Source organism: Falco cherrug, chromosome W (genome assembly GCF_023634085.1).
Source record: "Falco cherrug isolate bFalChe1 chromosome W, bFalChe1.pri, whole genome shotgun sequence".
NCBI classification, from domain to species: domain Eukaryota; kingdom Metazoa; phylum Chordata; class Aves; order Falconiformes; family Falconidae; genus Falco; species Falco cherrug.
The window spans coordinates 9,874,158-9,889,000 of record NC_073719.1 but is presented as its reverse complement, the minus strand read 5'-3'; the positions used below and the strand labels follow the sequence as shown (position 1 = coordinate 9,889,000).

General features: G+C 43.0%; 1 protein-coding gene across 4 annotated transcripts in view; it reads left to right on the top strand.

Annotated features, from left to right (window-relative positions):
- The window catches only part of LOC129734572 (E3 ubiquitin-protein ligase RNF38-like), a 180,128-nt gene that overhangs the window by 90,988 nt on the left and 74,297 nt on the right, over positions 1–14,843 (top strand). For all 4 annotated transcript variants that reach the window (XM_055698183.1, XM_055698181.1, XM_055698182.1 and 1 more), the window contains one exon: positions 8,004–8,197. In XM_055698183.1, the coding sequence (XP_055554158.1) occupies positions 8,004–8,197 (194 nt within the window). The remainder of the gene's footprint in view (positions 1–8,003; positions 8,198–14,843) is intronic.

Sequence of the window (14,843 nt, the reverse complement as noted above, 5' to 3'; positions counted from 1 at the left end):
CCTGGCTAAAAAGTTTGAGGACCCCTGCTCTGGAGTTCCTTTGCCCTTCAGAGCTGTCTTCCATGATATCCCACCAGGCCAAGATCTGTACTTTGTGGCTTGGCTTTTTCACTCTTCTCAGGTTCTTGAACACTGCTATTTCATGGTCACTGCAGCCAAGGATACCATTTATTATCATGTCCCCAACCAGTTCTCCCTTGCTAAATAGCAGAACCAGCTGTGGATCTCTTCATTCATCATCTCCTTCATTCTCATTTGATGGTCTGTAGCAAGCTCCAAAACCCCCACTACAGTGTCACTTCTGTGTGACATTTTTGTGTGTCCTCTGATCCTGACTCATAAGCTCTCACAGGGACTGACATCAGTCATATAGAAGAGCTCCATATGTTCAAGCTGTTTATTGAGATACAGCCTTTGCCCCCAAACACACATGTATGCATACACATGCACACGCACACACACACACACACACGCACATGCACACGCACGCGCGCGCACACACACACTTGTCTGCCCTGCCTGCAGTGTGGTTTTTGTTCTGGGGTTTTTTTGGTTGTTTTGGTTTTTTTTTAAGAGTTTATATCCACCACTGCAGCATCCAGTTGTACATGCTGTTCTACCATGTCTTCCATTCCAATGAGCTTCTGGCAAGCAATAAACCTCTGTAGACAATAACTCAGTTTGGCAGATAGGAGTCTCCATCTCTTGAAGGAGGGAGTCTCCCACCACTATCACCTGTTGCTTCTTCTTGGTGCTGATTTGTGGTTCAGGCTTGGCTGGATCTGATGCCTCCTCAGACATGGCTTTCTCTCCCTTGTCTTCTACCAGGGCACTGAACTTATTCCACTGTTGCAGATGTACAGGTAGAGAAGGAGCAGTCTTCCTGTTACCAGAAGTTGCAAGCCTGCAATCTTCCCCATCATGGGAGTCTTCATATGCCTCACAACTGACTACAGTTTCTGGTTGTTCCTTCTGTGCAGTTGAGGATTCAGGCTCTCATCTCTGCAGGGTCTCTGTGAAAATCGCACCACTCTTCATCTTTTCTGATGCTGAAAAGACTGCCTAAAAATAATACTTAATAGTTACATTTTTGTCATAAATGTTTCCCTATTAAGCTTGATATCATATTTTGTTGTGGGTTCCAATTCTGAAAGTTGGAAAACTTTGTCTAATTAGTTTTAATTTTCAGAAAAGCAAATGTTTAACACCTGTAATATTTAGTATCAGTGTGTTAGTATTGCTCTTTCTCAGATTTGTCCACATCTTAATGTGTCTTTCCTCCAGGTTGTTTTCACAAGACCTGGCTAATTTGCATCCTCCAAATTGAGTTTTATTCTTGAATCTTATCTCCCCATTTTTTCCACCTTTGATCATTCATAGCTTTTGGTAAAATAGAAACATCTGTGGACATCATGACAACATTTAATCTTCTTAAATATGTAGACAATATGTGGAGGAATGGAGTGGAGATGTATTTTAGATATCAATCTTAATTATTTCTGGTAATAATTCTATTTATGTTGTTTGGTTTGGGGGATTTTTTGTGTTGTAGGTGTCTTTTTTTAATGATTCGTTTGTATGTGTAATACTTATAATTTAACTGGAAAACAGGCATATCTCAAGGTACACTGACTTGGTGAAAATATAAGAGGTCTGAATTATCGTGCTATAACTTTCACTTTCTCTATACAAAGCAGAACAGCATTTAGGTAAACTATGTAAAAGTGACTATTGAAGCATGTTCAGAAGTGTAACTGTGGTTGGTTGACCTTGACCAGATGCCCACCCAGCTGCTCTCAATTTTCCCCCTCATCAAGACAGGGGGAGAAAATAGGATGAAAAAGCTTATGGGTCAAGATAAAGACAGAGAGATCATTTACAAGTTATGATCATGGGCAAAACAGGTTTGACTCGGGAAAAAATTAATTTCTTGCTAATTAAGATATTTGAATGCTGAGAAACAAAGATCAAAATTTAAAACAACACCCCAGAGGAGAGCAGGAGCACAATCGCAGGTGGGGAACCCAAATTCCAGACTCAAAGAAATGGACACCTTGTGCAGGCCATTCTCAGGGCTGTCCCAGGTGAGGCATGAGTTCCATTGTCCAGGCATGAAACTAATCATGATGGTCAACACCAGAGCACCCTTTGGACCGGTGTATGTGTGTGTGTTACTGCCTAAGGGTAATTGGACATGTTATGGGATGCAGGGGAAAAGCATTTTGGGATTGCACAGGATTTATTATGGGATGTTTAGGGGAGGAACCAAAGCCAGGGAAAGGTGATTTGGGGAGGAACAAGCATAGGAAAATATTGGGGTAAAGGTGATAAAAAAGGCCAGTTGCATGTAAACAGCTCCTGTTCAGTATACTTGCCTGGCCACGCCCTGTACATGATCAGCTCCAGCTGTCCTGTCTCTTTATTAAGCTCTTCCTTCAACTATTTTCTGGTAAGGGGTTCTTTATTCCATGTGCATGTGTGTGTATGGGGGTCTGTAGTGCCAGTAAATATAGGTGTGCAAGTGTGTGGTTGTTAGTGAAGATCAAGCTGGACTTGCTGTTGAGTAGGTGAAGTGACCTTGGGGTCAGGGGTATGTGTGAGTCTCTAAGGGCCAGCTCTGGTTGTGAGAGCACCTGTGTGTTTCTAAGGTAAAGAGCACAGGGGGTGGGGGTCAGCTATGGGAGAACAGGGGTTTCCTGGCCAATGCTATGCATGTGTGTGAAACAGTCTATACCAGCAACTGGAGTGGGGCTGTGGCTTTGGGGACTCCTATGTCCAGGTGCCAGCAACTGGGGAGAGTGGGATTCAGGGGCCAACTACTGGGAAGACTGAGTGTCTGAGGTCAACTGCTGGAGGGGCTCCACTTTGTACATATATATATATATATTTTCTCTCACTAGACATGTATTTTCTCTCCCTAGTGGACCTCTATCTTGCTCAGCCAGAGAGCAGAGCAGGATGAGGCCATTGGTGCTGTCTGTGCTCTGAATGTCTGTCTGTGATCTGTGTAGCTGGCTGTGTATATATATGTGGTGTATACATGTGCTCTGTGTGTGTGTGTGCGCATGCCTACTGGGAGTAAATTTTCAGCCTCGCTACCAGTTGTACTTGGTGCATGAAGCTGTAGCAGCTTTGCCTCTCAGGCTGTCGGATCCAGCACAATATACTTTCCTGTAACAGATATAACTAGTTCTTCCAAAGGTTAGTGGAATCTGATACATTTTAAAAACAATCTTAAAATACATAAAATATATTTGTGCCTCCACAGTCTGCAGTGTGAATATTTGCTCTGCTGGTCTCTTCCATGGGCTGCAGGGGAATATCTGTTCCGGCACCTGGAGCACATCCTCCCCCTCCTCCTTCTCTGACCTTGGTGTCAGCACTGCTATTTCTTGCTCTATTTTCTCTCTTTCTCTGCCTGTCTGGTGGTTTTGCCCTTTAAATATGTTTTCATAGAGACACCACCAGCTTTGCTGGCTGGCTCAGCCTCAGCCAACAGTGAGTCTGTTTTGGAGATGGCCAGAACCACCTGTGTCTGGCATGACAGCAGCTCCTGACCTCTTCTCACAAAGGACACTCCTGCAACCCCCTCTCACTACCAAAACCTTGCCATATTCACCTATTACAGTTTCCCAGCATGCTCTTATAACCTTGCTGTAATGATCATATAGGAGTTTATTTATTAATTTATTTTTAGTTGAAACCAAAGAGAGCCACCATGTTTTTGGGGGTGGATTTATGACACTTCCTGTCCTGTAGAAAGCATGTTCATTTTACCTCTGCCACATTTCTTGGGCTCTAAATTATGATAGTGGCAGCAGATGTCTATCAAAAGGAAGCTACAAGATTGTACTGGTTTTGGCTGGGACAGAGTTAAGTTTCTTTATAGTAGCTTGAATGGGACTATGTTTTGGATTTGTACTGAAAATAGTGTTGATAACACACTGATTTAGTTATTGCTGGACAGCACTTGCACAGTCTCAAGGCCTTTTCAGCTCCTCAGACTGCCCCCACAGCAAGTAGGTTGGAGGTGCACAAAAAGCTGGGAGGGGACACAGTTGGGACAGCTGACCCCAACTGGCCAAAGGGATATTCCATACCATATGACATCATGCTCAGCAATAAAACCGAGGGGAAGGGGGGGGGGGGGGGCATGGCTTGGGAACTGTCTGGGCATTGCTTGGTTGGTGGTTGCTATTTTTTTCTCCTTTTCTCACAATTTTATTTTTAATTATTATTTCTCTCTAATTATTAAACTATCTCAACCCATGAGTTTCTTTCTCACTTTTACTCTTCTAATTCTCCCCTCCATCCCACTGGAGATGAGAGTTAGTGGGATGTGTGGTGCTTTGTTGTCGGCCAGGGTTAAACCATGGCGAAGATATAGGTGGAGTGATGAATATTTTAACCCTTTGCTTTGCTTTGCTGGTCTTCCAATTCCACTGAACCCTCTGTCTCCTTCCTACATTCAGCTCTTCCTTTTTGCATTCCAGACCCCACAGTGTGCCGTGTTTCTGTGCCTGCCTTATCTACCTTTCTTGCATATATTTTTGTCTTGTCTCCAGTCAACTTGGTGTAAAAAGTTACTTCTCCCTAGCCTGAAAGTTCTGAGGCAGGTCACAAATCATTTTCATCCTACATTCTTTTTGTTGCAACAATAAGATAAATTTAAATAAACAAGTGGCAGAAGTAATGAAGTCTAGTTTCATAGTGATTTCTCTTTGGTAAGATTCTCTAGCATGTAACAAGAAGCATATTCTGATTTAAGCTTTTTGTCACGTCTGGGGCATTTCTCCAGGTGGGATTTACTGCTGTTTAAGGAGGCTGATCTTATGGAAGTGGGAACCCTTCTTGGAGAGCTTTCATGAAACTCTAAGAATAGACCTGTCTTTGACTTCTTTGTTCTTTTGTGTTGAATTTCAGTTTATGAAGGAATTCAAAAGTGATTGGAGGATGAGCAAGTATATGCATCATAGAATCATAGGATAATTCAGGTTGGAAGGGATCTAGTTCTCTAGTCCAACTTCTTGCTCAAAGCAGGGTCAACTATGAGAGCAGACTGTTAAGGAAACAATGCTAAAACAGGGATCAATACTAGGTCCAATCCTGTTCAACATCTTAATTAATGATCTGGATGCTGGGGCAGAGTGTACCCTCAGTAAGTTTGCTGATGGCACAAAACTGGGAAGAGTAGCTGATATGCCAGAAGGTCATGCTGCCATTCAGAGGGACCTGGACAGGCAGGAGAAATGGACTGACAGAAACCTCATGCAGTTCACTAAGGGGAAGTGCCAAGTCTTGCACCTGTGTGTGTTAATACAGGTGTGAGCTGAAAAAAAGGCAAGAAAACAAGTAACCTATCAAGCAGAAGAGAAGTAGGGCTTCTGTCTATAATCACTGAAAAGTCATGGAGATCAGGGGATGTCCCTGATGACTGGAAGAGGGCAGATGTCACACCCATGTACAAGAAGGGCCCAAAAGAGGACTCAGGAAACTACAGACCCATAGTCTTGCTTCAGTCCCTGAGAAAGTAATGGAACGAGTCCTCCTAGAAACTATTACAATCCAAATGAAGCAGGTGATTGGGAAAAGACAGCATGGATTTACCAAAGGCAAATCATGCTAGACTAACCTGATCACCTTCTAGAACAAAATAACTTATTCTGTCAACATGAGGAGAGCAGAGCAGTGGATGTTGTTTACCTGGACTTCAGCAAAGTGTTTGACACTGTTTCCCACAGCTGTCACCTCGAAAAACTAGCAAGATACAGACTGGATGGGCAATCTGCAAGATGGGTGGGAAACTGGTTAACAGGCTGCACTCAGAGGGTGATGATCAATGGTTTTTACATGGCAGCCTGTCACAAGTGTGGTCCCCCAGGGATCAATACCGGGATCAATTCTTCAACATCTTCATAAATGATCTGGACAATGAGATTGAAAGCGCCCTCACCAAGTTTGCTGATGGCACTAAACTGAATGGTAAGGTAGACATGTCAGAAGGGAGAGCCATATTACAGAGAAACCTGGACAGGCTGGAAGAGTGGGCAAGCAAGAACAGTGTGAAGTTTACCAAAGACAAATGCAAGGTCCTACACCTGGGATGACATTACCAAAGAGCCCGGTGCAGGCTAGGATCTGTGTGGCTGGGGAGCAGCCTTGCTGAAAGGGACCTGGCAGAAAACAAGCTGAACATGAGTCAGCAGTGTGCCACTGCAGCAAAAAAGGAAAACGGGATCCTGGGCTGCATCTGCAGAGGCATTACTAGCACAGATAGAGAAGGGATCATCCCACTCAGTGCTTATCAAGCCATATCTGGAGTACTGTGTCCAGTTCTGGTCCCCACAATTCAAGAATGATATGGAGAGACTGGAGAGGGTCCAAAGGAAGGCCATGAAAACGAGCAAAGGGATAGAGAACCTGCCCTATGAGGAGACACTGAAGGAGTTGGGTCTTTTGTCCCTGGAGAAGGCTCAAGGGGGACCACATCACAATATTCCAGTACTTAAAGTATGGCTGCAAAGAGGATGGAGGCTCTCTCATCACAAGGAGCCATATGGAGAAGACGAGGGACAATGGGTTCAAGTTGTATCAGGAGAGGTTTCATTTTGACTTAGGAAAGAAATTTTTTACAATGAGAACAATCATTCACTGAAACAACCTCCCCAGGGGTGTGGTAGAGTCCCCCATCACTGGAGGTTTTCAAGATGCAATTGGACAGGGCACTAGATAATCTCATCTAGGCTCCCTTTCCCACAAAAGGCTGGATCAGATGATCTTTTGAGGTCCCTTTCAATCTTAGCTGTTCTATGATTCTGTGAAATATTCTACTCAACCAATAGTGTTCAGAAAGTGGAAATCAAACTCCTTTAAAGATAAAACCATAAGAAGGACAATAAAATAGGAAGAAAAAGAATATTTGGTAGACCAAGGAAAATTGTGAGAGATGAATAAGTGTAGAGAGGCTTTAAAAGATTATAGTCTATAAATTTATGTGAAGCAAAAGGCTTCTAACAGGGTTAGAGGGGGCAGTTCAAGAAGACAGTTATTGTAGAGAAACTCAGTTTTCTCTGTATTGGTCATCTGCAAATGACTGCAAATATTTAGTTTCTTAAACTCATCACATCATATCTCTTAAATTATTATGGTGAACAAGGAGAGGTCTAGCTAACCATTTTAAGCAGGGGCAAGCAGTGAAAAGGGAAGGTAACTATTCCTGTTCAGGACCTGATGTAAACTTGGAGGTGAATGGTTTTCATATCACTAACACTAACAACTCTAGGAGCTACCTAGTCCGAGTAGAACTTCAGTAAAATACACAAACTTAAATCAAGTTTTTCATGGTGGTTGGGTTTAATCACATTGTCTTTACCTGTTAATTACTATTACTGCACTAACAAGTTAAAAGATGAGGCACCTCTGTGGTGGGATAGCAGAGCTGATTTGTACTCCAGATATTTAAAAATGTTTTTTCAGCTATGTATGCATGTACCTGGTAGGAATGGAATGCATATGTTGAACTAGAGGTCTATATGGCATCTATTTACTGGCAAATATGGATCATATTGGTGTGAAATCTATGCTTATCTTTTACAAAAAAGTCTTTGGATAACTCATTCATGTGTTTATATCCTAAACCTGTATTGAGGTGGCAGGGCAGTGCCTCTGTTGAATATTATAACAAAATAGGACCTAGCTCTTTCTTCTGAAGTAAATGTTTACTCCTTTTTCTGATATAACTTCTCTTATTGCCTTAGCATTAGTCTTTAAAATATCTTGATGTTGCTGAAATATGCTTTAGTAAAAATGCTCAGGTAGGCAATTAGTTGTTTGCATTATGAACGCAGTAGGTTCTACAACTAATTGTAGTTGTTTAACTTTATGGTGTTCTGATTAGTCTGTTAAATCTCCCTCTGTAATGCTAGCTGAAGTAAATAATATTGGAGTTTCAATATGGGAAACAAATCACTCAGCTGAGGGCTTTTTTGTTTATGTTGGCACAGAGTGAAGACAGTTCAAGTCCCAAGAGACAACGTCTTTCTCATTCAGTCTTTGACTATACAGCAGCATCACCAACTGCATCACTGCCAATGCGACCGTGGGAGATAGCATCAAATAGGCAGCCTCCTATGGCTCGGTCCAACCAACATCACTTCTCTGGGGAACGCTGCAGCACACCTGCGCGAAGTAGGAGGAGGTAAGCAAGCTAAATAGGTTAGGGACCAGTTTCTTATTCTCTCTACTGTCAACTCAGGGGAAGTCTATTTCAGGCAACATTGAATAGTATTTATTATATGATAAATACTCTAATGCTTCTTTTGACTTTTTTTTTACTAAATTATAAGTGCAACAGAAAACTCTGTATTGAAAGTAATTTAAGTTCTTACATCTTCCAATACTTTGTAAGAGTACAGAGAATTTGAGAAGAGAATACTTGTTAACATTTTTTGTTATGAGCTGTCTTCTTTCTCTCATTCTGTACTGGAGAAATAAGGGTTTAAAAAATGGGAAGGGGGGAATTGTGGTGGGTTGACCTTGGCTAGCTACCAGGTGCCCACCAGGCCACTCTATCACTCCATCTCCTCAATAGGACAGGGGGAGAAAAATATGACTAAAAAGTTCATGAGTCAAGATGAGGACAGAGAGATCACTCAGCAATTACAGTCACAAGTAAAACAAACTCAACTTGCAGGAATTAATTTGTTGCCAATTAAACATCATAGGAAAATGAGAAATGAGAACAAATCTGAAAATACCCTCCCCCCACCCCTCCCTTCTTCCCAGGCTCAACTTCACTCCTGACTCTTGTACCTCTTCCCCCTCAGTGGCACAGGAGTATGGGGAATGGGGATCGTGGTCAGTTCATAATGCTTCATGTCTGCTGTTCCTTCCTCTTCATGCTCTTCCTCTGGTCCAGCATAGGGTCCCACCCATGGGAGACAATCCTTCATGAACTTCTCCAATGTGGGTCCTTCCCACAGGCTGCATTTCTTCAAGAACTGCTCCAGCATGGGTCCTTTCCATGGGGTCACAGGCCCTGCCAGCAAACCTGCTCCAGCATAGGCTCTCTATGGGCTGCAACTTCCTTCAGGGCAAATCCACCTGCTCCATCGTGGAGTCCTCCATGGGTTGCAGGGTGGATATTTGCTCCACCGTGGGCTGCATGGAAACAACCTGCATCACCATGGTCTTCTCCACAAGCTACAGGGGAATCTCTGCTCCAGTGCCTAGGGCACAGCACCTCCTCCCCCTCCTTTGCTGACTTTGGTGTCTGCATAGTTGTTTCTCTCACATTTTCTCTCTCCCAACTGCCTTTCTTAAATGTGTTATCACAGACGTGCTACCAACGTTGCTGATTGCCTCAGCTTTGGCCAGCCTTGGAGCTGGCTAGAACTGGCTCTGTCTGATATGGGGGTAGCTTCTGGCATCTTCTCAGAGAAGCCACCCCTTCAGCCCCTCTAATACCAAAACCTTGCCACATAAATCCAATACAGGAATAAAACCCTCTTTATTGTCAGAGTGCTATCAAAAACAATAAATTCCATATGTAGTGTCATGTATGTTCACTGCACTCACAACTCAGTCCTTGTCTTGCAAACAGCAAAGGTGAGGAGGACCTGACTGGAGGACACCATAGCATCATGTGGTTGCTGAGGTGGTTGGTTTGCATATTATAAAGACTGCATTTTTGTTCTGATTTTTAGTGTGTGGCTGTCACGTTAAGAAAGGGGGTTTCCTCAAACCCTTTACATTTGATACAACTATTCAAATCTCCAGAGACTTATAACTTCAGCTGAAGATTTTTATTATAAAATGCAAATTTGTGACAGAATAAGGTTCAAAGATTCCGGTGATAATACACTGACTGCAAAGCAAGCTTAAAACAATATACCTAATAGCAGCTAGCATGAGTTAGTCATAGAATAAAGTTCTTACCCAATAGGCGTCCCTATGGGGGAGAAGACAGGTTCAGCCGATCCCAGAAGTTACGATGGAGTCTTACCTACCTTCTCCTGTCATTTGTCCACTTTCTATACTTCATAGTTCATTGCACATTCATTTATGATAAACAGGATTGGTTACAAGTTTCTCGCTTCAATGCAAATTACTACACATCCTCAGATAGCACTGCTGAAGTTTTCTGCTAACTACACATGCTCCTCAAGCAGGGTTTTTCCCTCTTTCAGGGGGGATGCTATTTGAGTTGGAGGTCGCGATCTCCCACTACTATGCGGCGAATGAAGAGACGGGACGCAGCTTGATGCAAGCAAATGTCAATTTATTGTACAGAAGCGCAAGTTTCTATACACTTTCAGAAGCTGCGCATTTTAAACTAATTGGTTCTTGAAGCTAAGCCTTGCATACTAGGCAATCCCTGATTGGTGGTTAACTGCCATCAATTAACCACAAGGTGTTACCTTTCCTTGGCGCCATCCATCTCCCACTCCCCTGTGCTCTGCAAACATGCCTCATCATGTTAATTGTTGTCTAGACAAGCTCGAGCACATTCCCCTCAGCTAACTGATTGCCACGCATGGTCCTAGTTTCCAACCCGCTCCTGCACTACTACAATTATCTTTGTCCTATTTTCAACTAATTTTCTGTTGATGTCAGTGGATTGCAACACCTTATCAGCCTGTCTCCTCTTACAGCCAGAACTTTATTCACTTGAAGGCTTCTTTCTGCATAACTTTGATAATGGTGTTCTTCTCACTATCTGTTCTGTGTTTCTCATCCTTCCCAAGGCTGACTCCCTTGATTAGAAGCCCTTTAATTTATAACAACTTTAAAGAGTGGGTCAGCTTGACCTAACTTTATGCACAGATTTGTATATAGTTAAACACTAAATCAGAGTTTGGTAATCCAGGAGTTTATACAACAGTTCCCCCCTTTGGACTTACTTCAGTCCAGGACTAGTCCATTTCCTTCACATTTAGGTGGAGCTTGAGTGACTCTAGTCATACATATTGTTGTTACTGATTGGTATCACATGCCCAGTGAAGCGTAGTAGTACCTTGGAGGCAGGTAACTTTGAGATGGAGGTGTGCGTTGTTATTACAATGAGATTATTTCATCTAAGGAAAGTAATTTTGCCACAGTGGTTGGCTCAGCAGTGGACATCTCATATACTCTTTATGTGACAACTGCTATGCAGCTTATCAGCTGTGTGGTACCATCAAGTTCCTGTTCTTGCAGGGAGCACGACAAAGCCTGGCCACAGTGTCTCCACTCCACTCCGTCCTCCATTACTCCTATGAGCATGTGCTGAGATGGCAGGGTGTAATTCTTAGGGAGCTGTAGTAAAGTAGATCCCGTGCATGCCAACCATCCTGAAAGCGATAGCTGCATTCTACCCTAAAAAGCTTTAGTGGTTTAACCCCAGCTGGTAACTAAGCACCATGCAGCCACTCACTCACTCGCCCTCACCCAGAGGGATGGTAAGGAGCATCAGAAAGGAATGTAAAACTCAAGGGTTGAGATAAGAACAATTTAATAGGTAAAGCAAAAGCCGCGCATGCAAGCAAAGCAAAGCAAGGAATTCATTCACCACTTCCCATGGGCAGGCAGGTGTTCAGCCATCTCCAGGAAAGCAGGGCTCCATCACGTGTAACGGTTACTTGGGAAAACAAATGCCATAATGCTGAATGTCCTCCCCTTCCTTCTTCTTCCCCCAGTTTATATACTCAGATTGACGTCATATGGTATGGAATACCTCTTTGGCTAGCTTGGGTCACCTGTCCTGGCTGTGTTCCCTCCCAATTTCTCATGCCTCTCCAACCCTCTCACTGGCAGGGCCTGAGAAACTGAACAGTCCTTGACTTAGTATAAACATTACCTACTTACAACCAAAACTGCCAGTGTCCAGTCAACATTGTTCTCACACCAAATCCAAAACACATCACTGCACCAGCTACTAAGAAGAAAATTAACTCTATCCTAGCTGAAACCAGGACAAAGGCTTTCTGTAATACTACGCTTCTATTAGGTCCCAGTTTTCTCTAATTCCCCCCCACCAAGTAATTTTCCCACAGTGACTTATAATGCTCTCTGAGGCAGAGCTTTTGTAACAAGATTCCTTAATCATGGAAGAGTAGAGTTTTAGATGACTATGTTGAACTGATGCCTGGATAAGAGTATATAGGAAAGCATAAAAATAAAGTTGACCTTTACTCTTCTATTTAGTTATCCAAAGCAAAAGCTTTCAATTCCTCAGCATTTCACACTGCATTGTTTCAGAAATGTGTCCAAGCCATGTAATGAAATTTTAAAGCTAACTGACCTGTTTACATCGCAGACACACTATAGCTTGATTTCTACTAAAATGGAAGTATTTGTTCTTTTTCATGACTGTAGAATGTTAGATGAGGTTGAAATAATGTAATTGCTTCTCCTCTGATTCCATAGATAAATTTTGTCAGCCATGATAATATAGTGTTAGAAGGAACAGACTTAAATGTACTGGATTTTGTTTCTTCTTCAAGTCCACAAATATGGAAGCTTTCAGTCCAAAGCATGAACATGGTATGGGTGTTCATACAGCTGTCAGACCCAAGAAAGAAATGTGTTTGTTGACTCAAGCTTCTCTTTTCAGAATAACTGCTATATGTCCTTTATTCAGTTCTGTGCAGTGGTTACTCATAAATCAAGTCCACAAGATGTTTTTATTCAGAAATGTTTTGAACTGGGCCATTCAGAATATGATGCATTTGGCATTTTTGCTTGTCATCTGACCAGTCCACACACATTTCCTTGCATCCTTCCATTACCATCTATTGCTAGTGTGAGCCTGAGCTAATCTACCTTCCCAGAATATGATTGTTGGGGGAGCACAGTTTATACACATCTGTGTACATGTTCTGCAGGAGTCTGATAAAGTTTTATAGAACTAATGCTAAACCAAAGCTGATAAGCCCTAATGGTTCAGAGCTCAATTCTTTAAGGTTGTTGTGAGTCATAGAATCATAGAATGGGTTCAATTGGAAAGGACTTTTAAAGTTCATCTAGTCCAACTTTGCTGCCATGGACAGGGACATCTTTCACTAGATCAGGTTGCTCAAAGCCCCATCCAACCTCGTCTTGAACACTTCCAATGATGGGGCATTCACAGCTTCCCTGGGCAGCCTGTTACAGTGTCTCACCACCCTCATCATAAAGTATTTCTTCCTTATATCCAGTCTAAACCTACCCACTTTCAGTTTAAAACCATTGCCCATTGTCCTGTCACTGCAGGCCCTGGCAAAAAGTCTCTCTGTCTTTCTTATAAGCCTCTTTTATATATTGAAAGGCTGCATTCAGGTCTTCCCGGAGCCTTCTCTTCTTCAGGTTCAACAACCCTAACTGTCTCTCAGTCTTTCTTCATAGGAGAGGTGTTCCAGCTCTCTAATAGTTTTTGTGGCCCTCCTCTGGACCTGATCCAAGAGCTCTGTGTCTTTCTTGTGCTGGGGACTCCAGAGCTGGACACAGGACTCCAGGTGAGGTCTCACTAGAGCAGAGTAGAGGGGGAGAATCACCTCCCTCATCCTGCTGGACACATTTCTTTTTCTGCAGCCCACATTATGTTTGGCTTTCTCGGCTACAAGCACACATTGCTGGCTCATGTTCAATTTTTCATCCACCAACACCCCCAAGTCCTTCTCCTCAGGGCTGCTCTCAGTCTGTTCATCCTCCAGTCTGTACTGATGTTGGGGATTGCTTCAACCCAGGTACAGGACCTTCCTTGTGCTTGGCCTTGTTGAACTTCATGAGGTTCACATGCACCCGCTTCTCAAGCTTATCCAGATCCCTCTGGATGGCATCCCTTCCCTCAAGGGAATCAACTGCATGACTCAGATTGGTGCCATCTGCATTTTTTCTGAGAATGCACTCAATCCCACTATGTCAGTAATTTCAGTTCAAAAGAGTAAAGGCATTCAAAAAGTTGCTGCATCAAAGAAATTACCTTAGAGAATGCTGACATCAAGGTTCTTCAGTTATGGACAGCTTGTGATGGCTGTTCTTGTCTAAAGATGATAATTACTATGTGTTCTGTCTGTTTCCATCTGACCCACTTTAACTCATCTGGACACATCACCTTTTTTAGATTGTAAATGATTTTGGGTGCCAGGGACTGTCGCTTACTGGTTTTGTACAACATCTAGCACGGTGCTTGGAAGAAAAGAATCATGGAATCATAGAATACCAGGTTGGAAAGGATGTCAAGGATCATCTTGTCCAACCTTTCTTGGCAAAAGCATGGTCTAGACAAGATGGCCCAGCACCCTGTCCAGCCAAATCTTAAAAGTGTCCAATGTTGGGGAATCCACCACTTCCCTGGGGACGTTATTCCAATGGCTGATTGTTCTCATTGTGAAAAATTTTCCTCTTATGTCCAGTCATAATCTCCCCAGGAGTAACTTGTACCCATTACCCCTCCTCTTTTCCATGTGACTCCTTGTAAAAAGGGAGTCTCCATCTTCTTTGTAGCCACCCTTTAAATACTGGAAGATGGTCATAAGTTGTCCCCTAAGCCTTCTTTTCTCAAGGCTGAACAAACCCAGTTCTCTCAGCCTTTTCTCATATGGCAGACTTCCCAGTCCTTTGATCACCTTTGTGGCCCTTCTCTGGACCCTCTCCAGCCTGTCCACATCTTTTTTCATAGCGGGGACCAAAACAGAACATAGTATTCCAGGTGCAGCCTGACAAGCGCTGAGTAGAGTGGGATAATGACTTCTTTATCTCTGCTGGTGACACCCTTGTTGATGCAACCCAGCATCCTGTTGGCTTTCTTTGCTGCAGCAGCACACTGTTCGCTCATATTGAGCTTGTTGTCCACCAGGACCCCCAAGTCCCTTTCCACAGAGCTG